Source organism: Pleurodeles waltl, chromosome 9 (assembly GCF_031143425.1).
Source record: "Pleurodeles waltl isolate 20211129_DDA chromosome 9, aPleWal1.hap1.20221129, whole genome shotgun sequence".
In the NCBI taxonomy this organism is placed as follows: Eukaryota; Metazoa; Chordata; class Amphibia; order Caudata; family Salamandridae; genus Pleurodeles; species Pleurodeles waltl.
The window spans coordinates 1825969-1851473 of record NC_090448.1 but is presented as its reverse complement, the minus strand read 5'-3'; the positions used below and the strand labels follow the sequence as shown (position 1 = coordinate 1851473).

Here is a 25505-nt window from a genome sequence, read left to right as displayed (position 1 = left end):
ATGCCAATGCAGATGGCCTTTCCTGCTTCTTCCACTTAGATGATGAAGAGTCGCTAGGGAAAGGATATTCTCATCCTCTCTTGTTTGGGGAAGTGCGGTGTAGTGTGAGAAAGCGCCTCTTTTGAGATGTTTAGCCCCCCCACCCCCACCCCACTTTTTACCTAGTATTTTGATGTGGTTTCAAAGTTGTTAGTGCCCAGGGCCCTTGCTAACGAGGTTTCCTGGGCCAGATCTCTTTCCCAAAACTGTTGTGATGCATTGCCATATTTGGCAACATATTTAGCTGCCAGTATTAGTTCTTAGTAAATAGTTGGCACTTAGGTACCCAGGGCATGGGGTACTAAGGGTAGGCCCCTGAGGGCAGCAGCACAGATTGTGCCACCCGCAGGCACCATGCATCCAAACACATCCAGCAATGCCATTGCAGGCTGAGTATCCTGGTGCAATCCTAAAATGAAAAACTGACATGGCACACAGCCTGTGTGACCTGCACACTGCATCCATTATAGGTAAGTCACCCCTCTTGCATGCTTTCAGCCCTAAGGCAGGGTGCACAATGCTGCATGTGTGGGCATAGCTGCATGAACAATATGCCTCTACTGTGTCCTTGGCAAACCTGGGACACAGTAAGGGGGTCATTATGAGTTTGACGGACGCAAAAGGCCGTGGGCCAAACTCCCATAGTGAGGTTACTGCCAGTATGTCCCCTTCCCACGGGCCCCATTACAAGTTTTCCGCTGGGTCAGCGGGCAGGAACAGAGTTTCTGCCCGTGGCCCAGCGGGAAACAGCCCACAACATTGACGCCAGCACATAATTGGTTCAAAGCACACAGTGAAAAGCGCAACAGCGCTGGCCATGGGGCCCCCTGGACTGCCCATGCCAAGTTCATGGGTAGTGCATGGGCCCACATGGGGCCCCATGCACCCCGTCTCTGTCAGCCTTTACATGACGGGGCTACTGCCATGTAATCGCCAGCAGAGAATGGACTTGTTATCCCCAGGGAAGCGCTGCTTGCAGCACTGCCCTTGCAGATTAGGACCACCAGCACCGCCAGACCAATGAAAAGTTGTGATCTGGCAGTGCTGGCGGTACGACCGCCACGGTCGTAATGTGGCTGCCGTACTGCTACCTTGGCAGCAGTCCGACCACCATCCCAACCCTGGTGGTCATAATGATGCCTTAAATGTACAGAGTACCCATTTTAAATGCATGTGTTGGACACTGGTCAGTACGAGTTTACCAGCTACATGATGGCCACTCTGAACCCTGGGTTGTTTGGTATCAAACAACTCAGAACAATAAATCCAAATTGGTGCCAGTATTGGATTTATTGCAAAATATACAGAGGGGCCACTTTAGAGGTGACCCCTGCAAACGCTAATTAACCCTGGCATTGTTGCTGGCTGGTTACAACCAGCCTGCCACCACCAGACAGGATTCTGGAACCCTGGGGTGAGAGCCTTTGGTCTCTGGTTCCTGAAAACAAAGCCCTTCCTGGACAGAGGTGTTACACCTCCTCCCCCAGGAATGTGCACAGGCCTGCCAGCAAGCTTCAAAAGGCTTGCCACCCTTGAAACCTGACCCCCAGCCCTACTGCAAGCAGCAGATGGCCGCCCCGTTGCAAACCCCCACTTTTGGCAGGAGTAACGGTGGGAAAATCCACAAAGGATCGGAGGATTGGCCACCCCAGGTGTTGCATGCAAGGTGACCCCTCCATTTCATTTTCCTCCATCTTGCATGGTAGAAAAATAGCTAATCAAGGATAGGAAACTGACCTCTGCCCACAGGAAGTGGTCACATAGTGAGTACAGCCACCCTAAGGTAGAAAGTCCATTGGCCACTTCTAGGAACCCCCTAAACGTCCACTAAATGCAGTATTGAGTGGCACCCCTAGACCTGCAGATTAGATCCCACGGATACAAGAAGGCCAGCAACACAGAAGACCCAAGGCTCAAGAACAGAGGTCCTGCAGCACAAGGAAAAAGTTGCCAAACCATGCCTGCTGCATCCAGGACTCGACAATCACCACTGAGGTGTTGACTGGATGTCAGACGGACTCTACCAAACCCCAGAGGACCTCCAACCTTCTGAAAGTCGCCAAGACCACCCTGAAGAGTGAAGGCAACACTCTTTGCAACCAAGATGCAGAAACCAGTGACGTCCAGTTCACTGACCGGCTGCTGACTAAGGAACCGGACACAGGAGCTGGACCAAATTCCACCTGGCTGACCCAGAGGACAAACTCTGCAAGTGTGCCAAGTTTGGGGGTACAACGACCTCCAGAGGCTGAAAAGTGCAATATCTAGGGGAACTGGACCTCAACAACGGAGACCCAGAAGAAAAGTACACTCTGAATACTCCGAGGACCAGAAGCAAGCCCCAGTCAAGGGACTTCAGGACGAGTGAGAACCACGCCCAAAGTGGCCCTGCTGACCTGCAATCTACCCTCAAAGTGACCTGCCTCCTGGTTCCAAGGGCAACTTTGCACATAGTTCTTGACTTTCCTATATGCCCTGCATCCGGCCTCCATGGCCCCTGCACCAGGGAACCAGCTGTGTTCTAAGGGTCCCCCACTCTTTGCAACCTCTACACTCCCAGGGGACACACCTTGAAGTCTGCCAGTGCAGTGGTTTTCCAAGTGGTCCCCCGTTGTGGTCCTGCACCAGCTCCAAAGACCTTCATCTGCTGCTCCCCCCGGAACAGGGAGCCGGCCTGCCTTCCCTGGCGGGTCCACAGGACATCTCGACAACCTCGACCTAAAAAACAAAAGGAGACATTGGTAAACTCATTGCCTGATTTTATATGCATTTTAAAAGTTTTCTCCCCTTGATTCCTACAAGCCATTTTCTAAACTTTGAAAATCATAGCTTAAAAAGTACCTACCCAATTTTAATGATCTTGGTCTTAAACATATATAAAAATCCAAAGGATTTTTGTAAAATGATCTTGAGTTATTCCTTTGAGTGTGTTCCCTCATTTATTGATACTGTGAATACAACAAATGCGGAGCACTTCTCCAAGGTTGGCCTAAGTGCTCGACCAAGCAGACACAAAAATTAGATCACTAGGTGGTCAGGTTTCTACCTCTGCAAACCAAAGTGTGGTTACCTGGATTCTCTGCACAATGTGCATCGTTTTTGCCCATTATATAGAGAGCTAACCTCCTACAACTGCTGATTTTTTTTTCTTCATTTTTAAGTGGCTGCTCGGGGGGGGAGAAGTAATCATAATAATGAGATGTCTGGCTTTATGGTTAGAAAAGTAAGAATAAGTTAAGTCCTCCGAAGGATTAGATTCAGGAATATAAAGATTTTGATAGTAGTCTGCAAAGCACACTGTAATGTTTGTATCTCAAACTATCGGGTACCTAAAGTTTCTGTGATAGATTTAATAGACAATTTCTAGTTCTTACATTTTAAGTCGTTTGTTTGCAGGGTACCAGCTTTATTCGTTCCCCCATAATATCTGGCATGGATTTTAAGGAGTGTGCCACATGTCTTCTCTGTAGATAATTTGTTAAATTAACTCTTAACGGATATTAGTGCATCTGGATCTGCTTTGTTCCAGCAGCTTAATATTGGTTAGAGAGGAATTGGATTCTTTTTCCATAGCTTTTATCCTTGATGAGACATAATTAATAATAACGCCCATAGAAGCTGCTTTAAAAGCATTACATTTGAAATTAAAGGAGGTTTCCCCTGTGTCATTCTGCTAAAAAAAGAATTTGCAAAGGTTTTATATGAAAGGAGGAAGCAATTGTCAGAGAGTAATGAGTTATTGAATCCCCAACATGATTTGGGTGTATGATCTCGAAGAGTTTTCTAGGCCCGTGCAGCCAGGGGCATGATCAGCCATCAAACTTTATCCAATTTCTGAATTAATCAAGTATTGGGTCAGATTGTTACCTAGAAATATATAATCAATTCTTGTTTGAGGATTTTGAGAGGCGGAATGGATAATTCCGATGAGTCTTCTAAGGAGTGTTGAGTTATAGTGTGATTAAAAGCTTTGTGATCTGTGCGAGGGGTAAACCTAGCGATATAAGCCCTCTCCAGAAAGGGGTTGAAAGGTGATTACAGTTGCCACCCAGTACAAAGTGCTCAAAGGAATATTGGACAGTTTTATGGGAAATTATCTTCCAAAAGTTTGCATCTGGGTAAGTGGGACCATAAGCATTCAATATTGTAAAAATGTTCTCATGTATTTTAAGTCTCACCAAAACCCAAGACCCTGGGTCCACATTGGCAAAGCATTACACAGGCTTTGTACTTGCTAACCTTTCCAGGGTACTTGAACCCTTAGCATAGGTCAGAATGGTGTTTATTTTGGCTGGCAGGGATATACAGTTTATCTTTTTACTTTTACAGTGAATGAATGAATCAATGCATGAGAAGATATATAAAGCACCTCTCTGGACACAAAGACATTCAGAGCTCACAGTGTTACATCATTCTAAGCCAAGGCAAAGAGATAGGTCTTGAGTGCCTTCCTAAACAGGAGCTCCTGGAAGATGCTATTCAAATACTGAGGCAGCAAATTCAATTTCTTTAAGCCAGCGCTGAGAATGAATAGCCCCACATCTGGCTTTTCAAACAAGTGCCACTCTAGCTTGGATGCTGGCAAGGGCTTGAGGGAGCAGATGTTAATAATGGGTTCTATTTATCAAATATTTGTAGAAGGCCTGAAGCACAGAAACCAATGCCGTAAAAAGGATCCTTGTCCAGGTAGGAAGCCAGTGTAATTCCTAGTAACAGATTCTGTAGTAACAGTTCGCATCTGTGAATGCCAATGATAAGGCATGGTGCAGCATTCTGTACGGTTTGCAGTCTTTTAATCCATTTATAGGGGAAAATTAAGTATGATATGTCCCCATAGTCAAACCCAGGAGTTATTATCCATGGACAACTTTCCTGTGGCTGTAAGAAGAGGAGATCCAGAAATGTTCTAATTGAACGGCAATACAGGAGCTGTTGCAGAAAAGATCTGAGAGTGAAAACAGAGCTTGTCGTCAAATCTGACTCCAAGTTTCTGAGCTACTGAAGTTGGTGGTGGGGGAGGCGGAATGTCACCTTTTTTAATTACAAAAGGTACAAGTAGATTGCAAGTGTTGTAAATAATGTCCTCTGTCTCTTGCAGGCACTAGGAAACTTCTGTGATGCTTCTGGTTGTTTCTCTGAAGAGGAGTGGAAGCTTTTGCAGGATTGGCAGAAGGAACTGTACAGCAGTGTGATGAAGGAAATTCACCAAGCTTTGGTCGCACTGGGTAAGATTACTCCATTGATTTATATCTCAGGATAGGAAACCAATCAAGTACATGCCTGGGTTGCTTTTCTAGGATAGAGCTTTGATCACAGGCTTTTGGTGTAGCCTGGTATGATCTGAGTGCTCTTTGTGGCAGCCACCTATATGTGCTTAAATAGTGTTACAATTGTATTGCTTTCACTGAAGTCATTCTTTCTCAATCAATCAATCATTCATTTGTAAAGCATGGTAAATCACCCTTGAGGGTCTCAAGGTGCTAGAATTACTAGCTGCTGCTTGGTGATTAGTTCATTCGAACAGCCAGGTCTTGAGTCCTTTCCTGAATTGCTGGAGCGATGAGGTGGTTCCCAGCTTTGGCCACAAGATGAGAGAAAGAGCGCCCCCTGCTGTTGGCTCAGCAGAACTGGGGGCCTTCTGCAAGGATGAGGGAGGTGGAACATGGGTGTCTGGTTGGTTGGTTGGTGGAAGGTAATGTGCTTGTTGTGTATGCTGGTCCTGTGCTGTGCAAGGCTTTGTATGTGTGGGTGAACATATTGAACTGGTATCGCTTCTGGATCAGGAGCCAGTGTAGCTTCTTTAGGTAGAGTGCGATGTGGGTCCGCCTGGGGAGGTCAAGGAGGAGTCTTGCAACTGAGTTTCGTATTGTCTGTGGACTCTTCAGGATGTGTGTGGTGATTCCTACGTAGGGAGTGTTCCTGTAGTCCAACCTGCTGGTGACGAGGGCCTGTGGGATGTCTTTCTGGTGTCGGCTGGGAGCCATCTGAAGATATTGCGGAGCATGCGTAGGGTGTGGAGCAGGCGGATGAGACTGTGTTTACCTTTTGCTTCATAGACAGCTTGCTCTCCCAGATGATGCCGTGGTCTGTCGGGACAGGGGATGGGCTGAGTTCTGTAGGCCACCATGTCTTGTCCCATGGTGAGGTGTTGTTCCCAGAGATGAGGACTTCCGTCTTGTCCGTGTTCAACTTGAAGCAGTTGTCTTTCATCCAGTCTGCGACGTTCATCATACATCTGTGGAAGTTGGCTGTGGTGGTGGAGGGGTCTTCTGATGGTGAGAGGCAGAGCTAGGTGTTGTCGACATAGGAACTGATGTTGAGTCCGTGTGATCTGACGATGTTGGCCAGGGGGGTCATGGATGTTTTGAAGAGATGGTGGCTGAGGGATGATCCTTGGGGTACCCTGCAGATGATCTTCTTGAGTCCAGAGGTGAATGGTGGGAGACGGATTCTCTTGGTTTTTCCGGTGAGGTATGAGGCAATCCATTTGCGGGCTTGTCCCTGGATTCTGGTGTGGTGTAGTCTGTTGATCAAGATGTGGTGGGAGACGGTGTCGAAGGCAGCTGATAGGTCCTGGAGGATGAAGACTGCCATTTTGCTGCGGTCCAGGAGGGCGCTGATGTTGTTGGTGACTGCGATCAGGTCTGTCTCTGTGCTGTGGTTGGCTTGGAATCCAGTTTGAGAGGTTGTTGTATTCCAGGTGTTCGCTGAGTTGCTGGTTGAAAGCCTTCTCGAGAACCTGTGGTGATGTCACTGGAGGAGCATAGAACATGATGACATCTGTGGAATGTGTGACATAGATGTGTTCTATTTTTCCATTTGGCAGTTGCCTTCTGTGACCTTTTATGTACCAGACATAACTTCTTCTCCTGGTAATAAATACCAATTAATGTAATAAGAAGAGCGTGGATATTCATCCTTACAGAACCTTCACTGGAAAGGGGAGCATGGAGGCGGGTCTGTAGTTCTTAGGTTTTGCTGGTTCGGCAGATGGTTTCTTTAGGAGGGGGCCTTACTTCTGCGTGTTTCCAGTCCCTAGGAAGAAGGCAAAGGTGATGGAGCTGTTCTGGACTTTTTATTGAGCTTGTCGCCAATTGTCTTCCTTCCGAAGTTGATGACGTGGTTGGGATAGGGGTCTGTGGGAGCTCCTGAGTGCACGGAGTTCATGATGATGATTGTGGCTTGGGTTGTGAGAGGGTCCCAGAGGGTAAGCAGGTGTTCGGGTTTCGGGTGAACACTTTTCATATAAACATGTTCAGATGGATATAGGATCCAGATTTACCAGCATTGTGCATGATGTCTGAGGCCTATAAACCTGAGGAACAAAAGAGTGGCAGGGCCGTCAGCGGCTTGTGCAGCTAGTAGATGAGGCAGAGGGTACCTCATTGGCACAATGGGCAGTGATTGTGTGGACATAGTGAAAACTGACCCTTGTAGCGCAATGCAGGAGAAGAGAATCATCCAAAATATTTTGGTTTGCAGACTATGAAATACAGAATCTTCCACCAAAAGAACAATGAAATAATGTATCATGAAAAGGGTTCACCACAAAGAGCATCTTGTGCTTCCAACCCCGTAAAGTGAATCCAGAGCGTGTCCTGAGTCCGGAAACATTTAGAATAGTCTTAACCATGGCCATAACTGGCGTCAGGGAGTATGAGTATCAATGACCCAGGCATTAATGAGCATCAGTGGCCCCAGGCCCTTCTGAATACCTGTGGCTCCATAAAGTTCACACATAAGTGGCTTCAAGGTGCATTTACATCAGTTACTGCAGGCAGTACACGCATCAGGAGTCCCAGACCTCATGTACGTCTTTGGCCCTAGGCAGTGCAAATATCAGTGATCCCAGGTAGTGAGAGAACAGGTTGCTTCAGGCAGTACATACATCAACAGTCCAAATCAGTAAACTCACCAAGGCGGTACGTACACCAAGCAATTGCCCCCAAACAGTGCATGCACCAGTGTCCGCAGGCAGTAAGAAGCATCAGTGGCCCCAAGCAACTGTTTTATCAATTGCCCTCAGTCAAAAATTAGCATCTTTAGTTAGCTTCTGGAAAGATACTCAAATAGCATCAAGGAGTACTTATTCCAGTGTCCTTTTACTGTAGTCAGCATCTGTGGTCACAAATAGCACATGCACAAATGGCCCCACATGGTACACACATCAGTGGCGATGTGCAGAACATACATAAATGTCTGCAGTCAGTTTACGAGCATCAAGGGCCACAGATAAAGGTAGTACGTAGATCATGGTAGCCACTGATTGTTTAATATGCTGCTACAAGTTGACATTTTTAGTGTTTTTAGTGTTGGCCAAAGGAGTTGCACTTAAATTTAGCTTCATCATCTCAGATGCTGCCAAATGATCAAAGTAATAGTTGACACAAGTAAGTTTGGGCATGATTTTCTCTGTTTACTTTTTATATCAGGTCCCCTCATTGCCACCACTGTCTGTTCATTGAGAGCGAAAGACAAGGATGAACTGTGCCGCATGGAGGTTCAGGGCTGTGAGGCCAACCACAAGATACATCTGCCATCAAGTGAGTAAAGCACCAGTTAACAGTGAAGTGACATGTGTACTTCCCTGTGCACACCACACACACACACACACACACACACACACACCACACATGCACACACACATCCGTGTACACAAACACCACACACGCACACACACCCACGTACACACACCATACACACGGACAAACACCTGCATACCCACACCTGCGTACACACACCACACATGCAAATACACACACACACCCGCTTACACACAGCACACACACATGCTCATGTGCACACACCACACATCTGCGTACACACACCACAAAGAAATGAACATGGGATAAGGGCAGCAGTGGACCACACTGCCCTCTTGAGGAAGGCTGGATCGACTGTCAGGAGAAGAGGCTTGACCCCATGGTACACTAAGGAACCTAAGGATCTTCAGAGACTGTATAGACGTCAGGAGTGGAGATGCAAGTTAGATTCGGGCTTAGATGAGAGAACTAAACTCAGGACACTGCTTGGGGACTATAAACAGGTATTTAGGAAAGCTAAATCTGATTATTATGCCCTTAAGATTAAGGAAGTAGTCAACGCACCCAGAGATTTTTTTAAAGTGGTTCGCTCTCTTGCCTTTCCAGCCACTTCCCCCAAGTTAAAGAACTCCCAGTTTTTCTTTAACAAGGTAGCTGACTTTTTCAAAAATAAAGTCTTACAGATCCAAGCGGATTTTACTCGGCATTCTTTGGATCCGGCTCTTGAGGAACCTGGGGCTGGTGCAGAGACACATAGCGGGGACTTACTTGATTCCCCCTGCTTTCGGCTGACAGAATTAAACCTCTCTTGTCAGAGATTAGGTCGGGATCCCCAGATAATCCCTGTCCCCCTAAAGTTTTAAGATTGGCTCTTGACCTTATTTCTCAGACTTTGGAAATGGCCTATTGGGAAGTGTTAGACACTAAGGTTTTCCCTCCCTTCTGGAAAGAGGCTCTTATGATCCCACTAAAAAAGAAACCAGGGTCCAACCCTAATGATCTAAAGAGTCTTCACCCTATTTCGTTATTGCCTACCCTGGCTAAGATTTTAGAAAAAAACCTGAACATTGAATTGGCCCACTTTCTCCAGGAAAATGGATGCTTAGACCCCTCCCAGCATGCGTTTTGAAAATCACACAGCACAGAATCGGCCGTTATTGCCATCTCGGATTCTATCGGCTGGCTGGTAGACCAAGGTGGGGGAACTATTTTGGTATTATTAGATCTCTCGGCAGCATTCGATACCGTATCCCCTCAACTGATGATGCTTCGCCTATATCAGGCAGGAGTAAGAGATGATGCACTGGGTATTTTGCACTCCCTTTTGAGTGGAAGGTCCACCATTGTGAGTTGTGGGGAGTTAGGAGCCACCATGTTTCAACTTCCTGTGTGTTTAACTTGTATGAGGCACCGCTGGCGAAACTGGTCCGCTCCTTTGGTTTTCTGGTATCCTTGTACGCAGGTGATACTCTACTAATTATCCCAGTAGATAGGAATTGGGAAGAGGTGGCAGATAGGTTCTATATTTGCATGAATGAAGTAAACAAGTGGATGGGCCATAACTGACTGAAAATGAACAGGGAGAAAACAGATTATATTTTTCGGCTCAAACAGCTCATTATGGAGTACTCGCCGGTGGCCCCAATCTGGCAGAGCTTTGCCGTCTCCATTACCTGTTGCCAAAAACATAGGTCATTGTCTTTTGACTTACAGGTTAATCAAACCATGAAAATCTCTTTCTGGATGATCAAAACCCTTCAGAAAATGTTACCCCTCCTCCCTAAGTATCTCAGGACTTCTGTTGTACTGGCGTAGGTTATATCCATCTTGATTACTGCAATGCCTTACTGTTCAATATTAATCAAGGCTCCCTTCATAAGCTGCAACTCATACTGGACGCTGCAGCTCGCCTTGTGCTGGATCTCCCTTGGGCGGCATCGGCTAGTTAGAGCCTCAGACAGCTACACTGGCTGCTCATACAGAAGCGTATTTCCTTTAAAGCTCTGTATATCACCTATAAGGCTTTACACTCCCAGGGCTCGAAATATCTCAGTTTCACTTTAAGGTGGTATACGCCTAGCCACCAATTAAGATCAACCGGCCTTCACTTGGCCGCGTATGGGAAGCCGTTCATGTCAAAATTACAGCTCCCTATATAGTACACCTCCTGGAATGCATAGTGTGTTGCAAAATGAATATACCATACACCAGAATGAATGTCCTATGTGTCAAAATAAATATGATACCTGGCAGAGTGAATCTGACTTGAACCAAAACAAATATGAAACCAGGCAAAGTGAATATGCTACTTAGTGATTATTATGAACAACTCACACGCAGAATTGAATAAGAGATTTACTGAAATATATATTGATCATACTGAAATAAATATGGCCCCCACTGTAAATATCAAAGCAACCCCTGAAACACATACAATATTTGTCAAAAAGACTGCATTATTCTGAAAGGAATATAATATACAATGGACATTACATTTATTTAAAAAAATAATATGGTTTGCATTGAAAGTAATCTGATATACATTGACATGATTATGATATGTGTTGCAATTGGTATGAGTCATGTTAAAATTAATATCATGCGTTAATATGAATGAGACATCTAGAGAAAGGAATATGACACATGCTAAGATGAATAAGACATGCACTGAAATTAATATGAGCCCTTTTGAAATTACATCAACATGCCTTAAACTAAATATGACCAATGCTGAAATTAAAACGAAACGTTGTCAAAATGAATGTTATGCTTTGAAATCAATATAATACACATCGACATGAATATTGCATATATTGAAATTAATTTGACCTATGTTGAAATGGATATGACTCATATTAAAATTCTAATGTCAGGTGTTAAGATGAATATGACATCCACTGACACGAATATGCCATTCATTTAAAGCAATATGACACATGTTATGATTTATATGAACCATTTTCAAATGAATATGACATCTGATGAAGTTGATATGACCCATATCAAAATGAATATGACATTCATTAAAATGGATATGAAACTATGTGAGATAAATATAGCATGCTTTGAAATGAATAAAGAACATATCAAAATGAACACAAGCCACGTGTAAATTAAAATGCTCACTGTTTAACTAAATATGGTGTAGTAATCATGACTACAAGCTTAGGTAAAGTAAAGATCTTTTAATCCAAAAATAGACCGCTGCGATGTCGCAGCTACCGCCTCAACCGTCCTCTTGACTCCGAGTGTCTCGAGCTCTCTCTATCACGAGCTCGAGACGTAGAACAGGAGTCACGAGGACGCGGCAACACTACATATGGCTTGCCTTGAATCGATGTTGATTTGCTTTAAAACTAACATTACATATTGAAATTAATATTACATATTCTGAAAGGATATGATATGAACACAAATTAATTAACTAAAATAAATATATGTTTTCAACTATGTGCTACATTTAGTTTTTGCCGGCTTTTGGACCCTGAGCACTTTAGCACTGATGACCAGTGCTAAAGTGCAAGTGCTCTCTGTCTAAATTGACCTGATGATTGGTTTATCCATGATTGGCATATTTGTTTTACCAATAAGTCCCTAGTGTAGTGCAACATGAGTGCCCAGGACGTGTAGATCAAAAACTACTATTGGGCCTGGAGCACTGATTGTGCCACCCACGAGTATCCCTGTAAACATGTTTCATACCTGCCACTGCAGTGTCTGTGTGTGCAGTTTTAAACTGCCAATTCAACCTGGCAAGTGCACCCACTTGCCAGGCCTAAACCTTCCCTTTTACTACATGAAAGGCACCCCTAAGGTAGGCTCTAGGCAGCCCCATGGGCAGTGTGCAGTGTATTTAAAAGGTAGGACATCTACTGGGGTATTTCACATGTCCTGATAATGAAATACTGCTGTAGGAAAGTTCCATCTTCCTTGGAACGTTACCCTCATTTGTACCTGTGTGGCAGTATGTTTTTGCCCGTCTCACTGGGATCCTGCTGGTCAGGACCCCAGTGCTCATAGTTTGTGGCCTAATGTGTGTGTCTGTATAGTGCTTGACTGTGTCACTGAGGCTCTGCTAAGCAGAACCTCAGTGCTCATGCTCTCTCTGCTTTTAAATTTGTCACTGCAGGCTAGTGACTAAATTTACCAATTCTCATTGGCACACTGGTACACCCATATAATTCCCTTGTATATGGTACTGAGATACCCAGGGTATTGGGGTTCCAGGAGATCCATATGGACTGCAGCATTTCTTTTGCCACCCATAGGGAGCTCAGACAAACCCTTGCACAGGGCTGCCATTGCAGCCTGCGTGAAATAACGTCCACGTTATTTCACAGCCATTTTCACTGCACTTAAGTAACTTATAAGTCACCTATATGTCTAACCTTCACTTGCTGAAGGTTAGGTGTAAAGTTATTAAGTGTGAGGGCACCCTGGCACTAGAAAAGGTGCCCCCATATAGTTCAGGGCCAAGTCCCCGGACTTCGTGAGTGTGGGGACACCATTACACACATGCACTACGTATAGGTCAATACTTATATGTAGCTTCACAATGGTAACTCGAATATGGCGATGTAAGGTGTATAGGATTATGGAATTGTCCCCCCATTCCAAATCTGGTATTGGGGTGCCAATCCCATGCATCCCGGGGCTCCGGCATGGACCCCGGGTACTGCCAAACCAGCTCTCTGAGGCTTGCACTGCAGCTACACCTGCTGCCACCTCACAGACAGGATTCTGCCCTCCTGAGGTCCAGGCAGCCCAGTCCCAGGAAGGCAGTACAAAGCATTTCCTTTGGGAGGAGGGTGTTACACCCTCTCCCTTTGGAAATAGGTGTTACAGGCCCATTCGAAGGGCACAGAATTAGGAATATCTGAGGAAAATGACCCCTTAAAACCTGTTCTGTAAATTACTCCCCATCCCCGGCTCCTCATTTCGAAGTGATTGTAATCTGGAGCAGGAAACTGCCAATAGCCGTATCACTCACAGTGATCCCATTGTGGGGGTCTCTGCTGAGGATGGAGCCAGTATTGTTCTAGGTCAGTTTTAAAACTTTGATGTTGGGATCCTTCACCGTAGAGAGAGTTTTGGAAACAGTCATCATCTTAAAAAAGACAAACAAAATATCTCGAAAACTTTTGTCTCAAATGCTTACAGCGTAGACGAGGGTCTTTCCCTGGGTAACAGACAAGTCAGGAGAAGCTTCCAAACCCAGGGAATGAGGACTGAAGACTGAATGTAGGACAAACAGCACTGGGAAATCACTGGATGTGAGTGAAGTCAAGGGTTTCTCTTCAGACAGCGGGTACCACAATGTCTGCATCTGAAGCGCTCTTCTGGATAGTAGCAAAGAACCCCTCAACGCCAGGTGCCTCCAGGACCTCGGTGCAGGTGGTGCGGATAGTTTATAAACACTTTGTGTCACCTACCAATGCTCCCATCTTCCTCAGCAGAAATGACGGGCAATGTAAAACTGGCAAACGCAATACAAGAAGATCTGCACCTTAACAAGATAAGGACGTCTTATGTAAAACCGTTTCATCAATTAAAGCATTTTAATAATTCGGTCTAGGTGACACCAAAAAAAAACCTTCAAGCAACCAGTAAAACTTGGTAAATAGGGACCTCTCACAATGACCTTTCATATTCTAGATGAATTGTGGTTCCCCTGGTCCGCCGAAGCCCAAATGATTCCCGCTATGTCTGAACCACTGTCATGAAAACATTCTGACACCAGCACTCAATGACCTCCAAGTGGCATGACAATACCCGTCTCTTGTAACACTTGTAAAGTGAATGCATTGCTGTCATTTTCAACTATTCCAATTATCTCTTTCCAGATGCACCATGTCAGTTTCTTAAAGCTGATGTCTGCTTGACGAAAGAAGAGCCTGCTCCAGTTTTCACTGATCATCATTTGGGTGCAGAACCAGGGGAAGGCAGCACTGAGCACACTCCAGGTAAGGTTCTTTTCAGGGAATAAATTCCGCAGAAGCGTTCCACTTCCTAGATCCTCCTTTATGCTATGGTGGGTGGCTCACGGCTATGGCACCCACTGCCCTGGTAGAGGATTGTCCATCAGGTTAAGTCGATGCCTGGCCAGCAGGCTCTGCACCTTCAGTGGAGCAGCACGGGTGACGGCTCTCTGGAAGGCACAGAAACTTTGGGCGGGGCATGCTCTATGTTTGATGCAATAGATCAACAAAGTTTTTTAGTTTTCAAGAACTAATTGCCAATGAAGGACAAAACAAAAAATCAGTGACTCCCAATGTGCAGGAAGCTTTCTCCTTGCCAGAAGAGGACATTGATCGAGATTCATGCCAGGATTGCGTTGCCATCCATGGTGGTCCAATGCAGGAAAACCTAGTGGTGGTCACTGTAGGAGGCTGGCCCTCCATGTAGTGTGCAAAGCTAGGCACACTGTGAAGAGGGTCCGGGCAACCACACATTGGTTTACAGAGGTAAAAACGAGACCACCTAATGCTCTAATTTTTATTGTAGCTTGGTCGAGCATTTACGCTAATCTTGGAGAAGTGCAAAGCATTTGTTGTACTCACAGTATCAATAAAGCAAGACACACACTCAAAACAATAACTCAAGATTTGCACAAGTCAGATGGGGTAAGCAGGGGGAACTCACCGACAAAATAGATATTAGGAGAGGAGTACGCCAGGGTTGTGTTCTTGCCCCAACGTTATTTACATTGTTTATCAACGAGGTGGTGCAAGTCGTTACCAACTGCCAAAATGATGCTCCATCCTTGAACAACCATAAAATTCAAATTTTGCTATTTGCTGATGACTCCCTCCTGATCTCCAGAACTCCTATGGGTCTCCAGGTACTTGTGGATAAGTTTAGTTCGTTTTGTGGTGACTATGGACTTGAACTCAACCATAGCAAAACTAAATTTATGACCCTGGGTTGTGGCCCCACTAAGAGGTACTCAATTTTTCATAATGGTACCCCCCTAGGTATGGTAAGCTCCATAGATTATTTGGGGGTGAGAATTTGCAACAATCTGCATTGGGGGGCCCAAATCGATAAAAGTTTAGCTATTCTGGCACAGAGATCTGGGGCCATTTTACGCTTTCACAAGTCTACCTCTGAGAGAGTGATTACTCCAACTATTAAAATTTATTGAGCAAAGGCACACAGCGCTGCGGTCTACGGGTCTGAAATTTGGGGGTCCTCGAACACTGGCAAGCTTGCAGTGGGGGAAAACAACTTTGTAAGGTCAACTTTGGCCTGTCCTCGCAGTACCCCACTGCTGCCTATGTTCTGGGATCTTGGCCTTTCACGCATCTCTGATGTAATTGCCCTACGACCATTGCTTTTCTGGGTCCATGTATGGACCACCCCAGAGCTATCCACATACAAAGAGTCTATTCAAGACATTCTAGATAGACCAAATGTACTTACCATTCCCTGGTTTAACCACATCTCAAAATGGTTTCACAGATTGGGTCTTAGTGAGTTTTGGAGTCATCCAGAAAGTATAAGGAAGGATCAGAAGAATCATTTGAAAATTGTTTACTGGATATATGTCAGGGAAAACTACCTGCTGTGTTCAACACACGGCAGATTGACTTCACAATTTTTTGATTTCAAATGGTACCCATATCTGGAACCATTTATGGATACAATTCTTGACCCATTAAGGAAGAGTCTATATATTCAGTTCAGATATGGTTGTCTGCCTCTCAAATCCTATGGCAGTACACGGAGCGCGACCCCAAGTCCTGATACTTGTCCGAGTTGTAATCACATTTCAGAATCTATTGTACATTTTATGTTTTTATGCCCTGCTTATTTGATTGTGCGACGGAAGTGGTTACGACCGGTGTGCAGGAATATGGGGGTAAGACATTGTATTGTTGCCTTAAGGATCATGATGAGGGAAACTTCTCTCCCTCTATCTTGTGCGGTTAGCAAGTATATTGTAGCTGCTTGGCATATTCGTACTAATTTTCTGGGGAAAAAATGATGATGAGGACCAAATAAAAAAAATGAAAAAGTGTTTTAGTTGCTACAGTTTAACTATACACCTAGACTGAAATAAAACCCCATGTTTTTATTAAATGTTAGGTATTAGGGGGTTAGGTGCTTTTTCTAAGGAAAATAATTTTATGTGTTTTAAGGCTGAAATATATGTTTTTATTTTATTCTTATCCTTTTTTAACTTAATTCTTATTTCCTTTTTGATTCAATTGTTGGTTGTTTTGCTTTTATGGTTGAAAGTAACCGAATAACTCAAGACCAATTTACAAAAATACTCCAGATTTGTTTTAAAATGTTAAAACCAAGATCATCAAAATTGGGTAAGTACTTTTTAAGTTATGATTTTTTGAAGTTTAGCAAAAATAGTATTTTTGTGCGTAATTACTCATCATAGGAATCAATGGAGAAATACTTTAAAAATACATATAAAACCAGGCAGTGCGTTTACCAATGTCTCCTTTTGCAGGTATGTTGAGGTCATCGATGGGCACTATGGACCAGCTGGAGAAGTTCGGGCGGCTCCCGGTTTCTTCAGGAGCAGTGTGAAAACGTCTCTGGAGCTGGTGCCAGGTCACTGCAGGGGACCACTTGGAAAAACACTGCACAGGTGGATTTAACATACCTTTCGGTGGGTCCGCTTGGAGTGTCGAGGTCACAAGGGGTGGAGGACCATTAGAGCACAGCTGGATCTTCGGTGAAGGGCACAGGGAAACCGGGAGCAGAGCGAATCGGTGAGCCAGGAGCTGTGCACAAAGATGCCCTTGGAAGCGGGAGGTAGGTCACTTTGAGGGTCACTTGCAGGTCAGCAGGGGCACTCTGGTGGAAGGTCCTAGTGTTTATTGAAGTCCCTCCACTGGAGATTCCTCCTGCTCCTTTTACAGTCCGGAGTGGAATGTCCTTCTGGTGTCCAATGTTAGGTGACCACTACCCAGGGTAATGGTACAGTTCTGCCGCTGGAGGGTACACTGTCTGAGAATGTCCTCACAGACCGTCAGGTGGAGTTTGGTTCAGCTGCAGCATCTGGTTCCTTGGTCAGCAGCGGGTCAATAAGGTGGACTTCACTGGCTTGTTGGTTACTTGTTGCTGTAGAGTGACGCCTTCACTCTGGAGGGAGGTCTTTGGCCATTTTCGAAGAGTGGAGGTCCTGTGGGGATTTCTAGAGTCTTTCTGATGTCCAAGCAACCCCTAAGAGGTGATTGTCTAGTCCTGGGTGCAGCAGGCAGGTTTTGGCACCTTTTCTTTGTGTACCAGGACTTAAGTTCTCGAGCCTTGGGTCTTCCTTGTTGCTGGTCTTGATTTGTCCTTAGAATCTGATTTCTTGGTCTAGGGATGCCCACTAAATACTGCATTTAGTGGACATTTTAGGAGGTACCTGGTAGTGACCAATGGATCATCTACCTTATAGTGGCTACATCCACTAAGTGACCACTTCCTGTGGGCAGCAGTAACTTCCCTACACCTGATTGGCTATTTTCCTTTCATGCAAGATGGAGGAAAATGAAATGAAGGGGTTATCTCTTATGCAACACCTTAGGCTTGGTGCATGTTAGGACTGACCGCTCCTCCTGTCCTTTGTCTGGCTTCCCACCGTTGCTCCCATCCAAAAGTGGGGGGTTTGCAATGGGGATGGCCACGTGCTGCTAGCAGCAGGCTTTGGCATCGAGTTTCAAGAGCAGTAAGCCCTTTGAAGCGTGCTAACAGGGCAATGCACACATACACCTCCACTCAGGCAGAGCTTTGTTCTGAGTCCCAGAGAACAGGATCTCTCACCCCACGGGCTCAGAATCTTGTCTGGCAGTGGCAGCCAGCCACCATGCCAGGGTAGTTAGCTTTTGCAGGGGGCACCTCTAAGGTTACTTCTGGGTACATTTTGCAATAAATCCAATACTGGTACCAGTTTGGATTTATCATTCTGAGTTGTTTGGCTCCAAACAACATAGGGTTCAGAGCAGCCATCATATAGTTGTGAAGCTCGTACTCGCCAGTGTCCAGCACATGTATTTAAAATGACTGCTCTGTTCACTCACTATGTCCCAGGTTTGGCAAGGAAACAGTAGGGGCATATTGCTCATGCAGCTATGGCCTCACATACAGTATAGTGCATCCTACCTTAGGGCTAGAAGGCCTGTCAGAGGGCTGACCTATCTAGTTTGCATGTAGTGTATAGTGGATAGAGCACACAGGCTGTGTGCCATCTCGAGTTTGTCTTTTGGGATTGCGTCAGAACACTCAGCCTGGCAGTGCTGGGTGCATCTGAATGCAGGGCCCTTGAGGGTGGCACAATCTGTGCTGCTGCCCTCCGGGTCTACCCTTAGTACCCCGTGCCCTGGGTACCTAAGTACCATTTACTAGGGACTTATAGTGGTAGCTAAAGGTGTTGCTAACTGTGCCAATGCATCACAACAGTTTTGGGAAAGAGATCTGGCCTAGGGAACTGATTAGCAGAGGCCCTGGGCAATAACAACTTTGAGACCACATCAAACACAGGCAAAAGTGGGGGCTATCCATGTCGAAAGAGGCCTTTCCTCACAATCACCCATAATGAGGCCAATGACTGCCACTGATGGCCCTGTAGTGAACAGGCTGTCAGGTCAGTGGTTTCCAATGGAGGAGGCAGCTAAGGTTCTGCTGTCTCTGATCCAACACTTCCTGTGACTCTAAATAGTGGGGTGGGGGGCTGATGTGTTGGCGGGCAGGACCTCTGCCGCGTTAAGGCGGTGCTTCTCAGCTCAGGTGAGTTATGAACATGTTCCAACAGTTTTGCACTGCTCTGAGTTTACAGAGGGAACATTCAGTCTCATTCTGTTCTAAATTGTGCATTCAATTGCCATAGTTTTGGTTAACATTACTGAGCATTACTTGGCAATAAAATGGCCCTTAACAACTGATATATCTGTTGCAATTGAGGTTATTTGATAGATTTACAGTCTTTACAATACTTTATTGTGCATCTTGAACCTGTCTTCTTGTGGTGATGTGTGACAATTGTATATTGCATGGGTAGGTCTGCTCCAGGCTGCTCTGGTTTACAGTGAGTTCTGTCCAGACTGGCGACATTTCTTACAATGTGCAGTTAATTCACCCCCTCATTCCTCACACAACCCTCTCTTGGTCTTGTAAAGAGCATCAACTCTTTACTGACCTGCTCTCAGCACCTCAAAGTGGCAATGAGGGTGACCCCACTTCCCCTGAAATCCCCTCTTTTCATTAATGTACATTTCAATCAATCAGTCAGGATTTGTAAAGTGTGGATAATCACCCGACAAGGTATCCAGGAGCTTGCAGGTCCCAGAGGCTCATTCAAACAGCCAGAACTAGAGAGTCCTTCGAAATCCCAGAAGTCAGGTGATGGTCTGGAGTTGCGTGGGGAGGCTGCACAAAAAAGCAGGGGAAAAAGCACAGATAAAGCACAAAAAATAGTGGAAAAAGCTAAGTTAAAAAAGTGAAAACGAGGGAAAAGCAAGGAAAGGGCAGTGGGAATGAGGGCAAAACAAGGAGGAGGCAGTGGGAACGAGGGAAAAGCAAGGAACAGACAGGAGCAGGAGCGATGCAGCAGGCCGGAGAGAGCTGGGCCTGGTTCATGCGTTGTTTGATTTGGGATACATTATAACCATACTTTGTTTATTCTTTATTAAATGACAGGTTACGAGGTTGCCTCGTGGTCCATTAAAGATGAGGAGACAGACTGCTGCATGAAGACTCCAGACGACAAGAGGGTAAAACGCAGCTTGAGTCCCAGAGGTGAGTAGGCGCTACTTCTCTGACTTCGAACAAGAGTGCACGTTTACCAGACTCCACTGCACGCACTGGCATTGTAGTTACTTAAGCCTCTGAAGCTTTGAGGTCAGCAGTCCCTGAAGCTTTGAGGTCAGCAGTCCCTGCCCCTAGCAGTTGTGTTCTCTGATCCCAGGCATGTTTTTCCATTTATCAGTGTATCACTGCAGGCCCCTTAGGACCACTACTATACTGTGCTGAAGTTACAAAGTGGACAGATCCGTGGGATCAAAAGAAACAATAAAAGAAGACAGACGCGGACCAGCAGAAACATGGAAATGTAGAAGCTCCACCTGGGATTAGCACATAGAAGAAACAAAATGGGCATCTGTATAGCTCAAATGTAATTCAAGTGAAAGCCAGCAGAACTTAGTGAAAGTCAATGGTTGTAGATTGGGTTGAAAATGAAAATGACACAACCAGTCGCTTGTTCATGCGTTTTATGCTAGAAAATATTTTAAGATGCTTTTGGTGTGCGAGGTCAAAATACCAATGTGGCAAAAAAGTAAATGTATTCTGTGGAGGGACTTTGGGAAATCCCATTGTCACAATCCCGCCTCTGCCCTCCTCCCCACAGCTTCATCGTTGCTCCCCCGTCCAGGTTTGAATGTCTCCACGGCTGAAGACATCTACCTAGGGACATTTACAGGAGTTTGCGAGGGGTGCATGGACTTCATCAACTCCTGTCGCTACTCTCCAATGTCCCCTATATAGGCTTTGCCGGTGTCTCATTTCAATATTACGCTGCAGCCACCAGCTTACTTGTCACCAGGACTTGTACCATTCCATGGGGAACATGAGGATGGTGACACGAGACAACGAGGAAGCCTCAGATGCTGACCAGATACAGGCCTTCTGCAGTGGTGAGGAGGACCAGGATTAGACGACTCCACATAAAATTAAAATAAAGTGGGTGCCCCAGGATGACACTGATAATAATAAAACTCACCCACATTATGCTGCTCACGGATACCCTCGCTAGTTGCATTCTCCTTCCCCGCTGACAGGTTATGGAAGTCAGGTAGATCTGCCCTGCTCCCACGAGTCGGTCTTCAGTTGATCCCTTATTGGGTATTTGGGGCCTTATTCAAAGCCGCGCCATGCGTTTACCCCTGCAAGGGATGTGACGTAGGCCAAAAGTGCTGCATTCAGCTCATGTCCTACAATCACCTGAACAGCCACTTCTGCGGTCTGTCATCATTCCTCCCACAAGCAGCTGTGCCAGCACCTCCAGGGCTGCAAGCACCTTCAGCCTCTCCAGGGTATAATGTTCATGCACAATAACAGACTCCATGATCATACTGAAAGCCCTCAAACCACTCTACAGATCCTTAACTTTGTCAGGGCTACTAGCATTGTGTGGTAAGGAAGACCAAATTATGTGCCAAGGTTATCATAAGTAAGTGACAACTCATGGCAGATTTTCTGTCAATGCTGCTTGCATCTGTATGAGATAAAAACAATTTTGATGAAATCCGGAAATGTATCAAATTATGTGGCAAATGTAGTAAATCCATATTTATGCTGTAAATTCTTCTGCCACTGAAATGTTTAAATATATTGACAATCACCATTGTTTTGTTAACAATTATTTAAAAAAAGGTAAAGAAATCCTAGGAATTCTAATTCCAGCCTGTGTCCCTTGTTAGCTGCACTTTGAAGAAAGCAAAGTTTTCAAGATAGCTGCTCAAAATAATGGGTACCATGTATACCATAGTCATACAGTGACGCTGCTTTGTTTATTATGTCACCAGAATATGTCGAAGCCATATTTGGCTATGTGATTGAGTCACCTGTTATGCATCCTATCTTTTTATATATATATAATATCTATATATCTATATCTATATTACCTAGTGCGCTCACCACTAGGTAGTTATGGTTAGGACCTAGTTTCTATATAAAGGTGTTTTTTTACCTACCCATATCTTTGGCACCGCTTGACGAATCTTAACGAAACATTCCCAAAAAATTTGCCAAGCACCTCAGCTGCTGTCTGGAAAGTTTTAGGGGTGATACATTCAGGGTAAAAAGGCCTGCGAGAAAAAGGGGTTTTTCCCCATTAATTTTTCCATGGGGATTTTGAACAGCGATATCGCTGAAACTACTGGGAGGAATTACACCAAATTTGGCAAAAAGGTAGGTCCTGGTTGAGAAAGGGACCTTTTTTGCTTTGGTGAAATTCCATTCAGTAGTTTTTGAGAAATTAAGAGGGAAAACAAATGTGTATATATAGGGGCACGAAGGATTCGCAACACCTCCTAATCTTGTGCTGAGATCTGATTGGTTGATACCACTTCAACAACGGAAGTCGTTGAAGTGTTGTCAGCCATCTGGGGACTCGGCTGAAGCCGAGCCCCAGAAAAAAAGTACAAGTTAAGAAAAGGGACCAGGGTACGGACACTCTGACCTCTTAGCTCTGGTGGTGGGGTCCCAAAGGGTCCTCCCCGGGCTAAAAAGCATGCTTTTTTTTTTTTACGGATGGAGTCGCAGTGGATCCGCAGATCAGCCGTAAAATAAAATAAAAATGAAGCACGGGCTCCTGCGCTTCGTTATTTTAAAGCCCCCTGGTGGGCCAAGTCCGGGGCAATTTGGTTAAAAATTTGGGGGGGAGGAGTGGCCAAGCCACAGAAAAAAACTTTGTGGTTTGACGGTGGGACCTGTAAAGCAGGTCCCGCTGTCAAAAACACAAAGCTTTCATCTCTGTCCCCTGAACGAGTGCAGGGGACAGAGATGAAATGCTTCAGCAAGCACAGAGCTGCTGTTAAAGTAGCTGCATGCTTGCTGAAGCACTGGCACTGCGAGGGAAGCATTAAGGCTTCCCCTGCGGTGCCCGATAGCCGGTAAAGGGCATTTTGTAACTTTAAAAAAAAAAAAATAATATGTAAGGACCAAAGGGGAGCCCTTGAGAGTTACCCCGCAGTCTCTGAAAGCCCATAAAAAAATAATTAAAAAAAAGAAAACCTATAGCTCAGTGTGAAGGTCCCAGACCTTCACACTGAGCCCTCAGGGTTCGAGTCCAGGAGGACTTGCTTTCCTCTTTTTTGTTTTTTTTGTAGAAATTATTTTCATTTTTAAAAAAAGATAGACCCATTTTTTATTTAAAATTTTATAGAAATATCTAAGTATGTCATACATCAAAGCCTAAAAAGCTCTCTATGACTCTCCCTCTTACTTTCTTTCTCTCTCTTTCTATCAATTTTACCCACTCACACACCCACCAAGACACTTACGCACCCACTCACAGATCCACTCACAGCCTCGTGCACCCCCTCACAGACCCACTTAGACAGTTACTCACCCACTCACAAACCAACTCAGACTCTCACACACCCACTCATAGACCCACTGACAGCATCATGCACCCACTCACAAACCTGGGTACACACTGACGCACCCATTAAAACACTGATGTACGCACTTTCAGACCAACCCTTTCACAGTGACTTTCCCACAGATGCACCCTCTCACACCAGTTCAGACGCCCAGAGAGGCCGCGTCCAGCTTCCGCTGTGCACAGTCAAAGGGCCATTCACAGTATGGGGTTAGATGGTTAGGGGGGTTGGCTGCAGGGTCTAGGTCTTGCTGGCAACCTCTGCTGCGCATGATCGAAGGCAGTGCACAGTGCAAGGTTGGGTGCTTATAGGGGGTTGGCCTCAGGGCTTGGCCACAGGCCAGACCCTGTGGCCAACCGCCGCCACCGTGTGCAACGGTTGTTGGATTCACAGGGAGCAATGAAAATTAATTAACGTTAAAAAAACATAGACATTCACTGAAAAAAAACAAAGGTTACAGGGACGTTATAGTTAGGTTCTGAATTTACTCGTACAAAAACATAAAACTTCAGCAGTTATTGCTAGAGTTCTTTCAAGTAACTAAAACGCACGGCCTAAGGTAACTATAACTTGCGCCTTCGCCATGCACAGCTAATTAATCCACATATTAAATATTTGATGACACATTCTAGGCCATCTTTCATATACTTACTGCAACATTTACAATAAAATTATTGATGAGACAACTATGCATGGCGAGGGAGTGAGTTTTGGTTACTTGAAAGAACTCTAAAACTGCTGAATATATATATATATATATATATATGTTTGATGGCATGTGTAGCTGCAGATACATATGCTGTGCACTGTTCCTGCCATCTAGTGTTGGGCTCGGAGCGTTACAAGTTGTTTTTTCTTTGAAGTAGTCTTTTCGAGTCACAGGACCGAGTGGCTCCTCCCTTTCGGCTCCATTGCGCATGGGGGTGACTCCATCTTAGATTGTTTTCTTTCCGCCATCGGGTTCGGACGTGTTCCTCTTCGCTCCGTAATTCGAATCGGGAAAACTTAGAAAATCATCGAAATCCGTCGGTATTGTTTGCGTTCGGTATCGGTTTAGTATCAACACATCGGCACCGACAACGAGACCGCTACGGCGGCCCTTCGGGGCTTCCCCACTTAACCAAGGCCTGGTCAGCCCAACCACACCCGTCGTCGAAGACTCATGGGCCGGACCCCCTTCCGTTTCTGTCCGAAGTGTCACACCAAGTATCCTTATACAGACCAGCATCCGGTCTGTAACCTGTGTTTATCGCCCGAACACAGAGAGTATACTTGTGAGGCCTGCAAAGCGTTTTGATCCTAGAAGACCCTAAGAGATCGACGAGCAAGACAGTTACAGATGGCGTCGAAGCCGACACAACACCTCGACGTCGAGGAAGAAGAAACGAGAATATCCATTCAGGGTTTGGACTCGGATGACTCCGGGGATCGGCCATCGACGGCGGTGCAAAAAGTGAGTACACCTGCCCCGTCACACACCCAAGGTCAGATAAAAAAACAAAAGGCCTCAGGACGCCACTGCCGGAAGGCCATGGCTCGACCCACAGAAAATACGGTGACCAAATATTATCGGCACTGAAAAAGGCCAAAATATTGCCAAAGACTTCCGACTCGGGTCGAGAAACCGGCACCAAAAAGAGTCGACATCGAGTGGTCGAGTCGAGCAAACCTTGGAAAAGCCTCTCGGAACTGAGACCGACAGTTTCCATCAGGGTTTCGGTACCGAAAAAAACGGCTTCGGAGCCAAAAGAGGCTTCCTACACGGAAGAGCAGGGGCTCTCTCAGCAGCTCAAGGAAAGGCACAGATTCGAGC

The 25505-nt window shown here is 45.4% G+C and overlaps 1 protein-coding gene across 3 annotated transcripts in view; it reads left to right on the top strand.

Annotated features, from left to right (window-relative positions):
- Nucleotides 1-25505, top strand: part of LOC138258805 (zinc finger protein 567-like) — a 376430-nt gene that overhangs the window by 47164 nt on the left and 303761 nt on the right. For 2 of the 3 annotated variants that reach the window (XM_069206041.1, XM_069206039.1), the window contains exons 2-5: nt 5138-5264; nt 8472-8582; nt 14426-14545; nt 20226-20324. In XM_069206041.1, the coding sequence (XP_069062142.1) occupies nt 5138-5264; nt 8472-8582; nt 14426-14545; nt 20226-20324 (457 nt within the window). The remainder of the gene's footprint in view (nt 1-5137; nt 5265-8471; nt 8583-14425; nt 14546-20225; nt 20325-25505) is intronic. The other variant, XM_069206040.1, reaches the window with a different exon arrangement.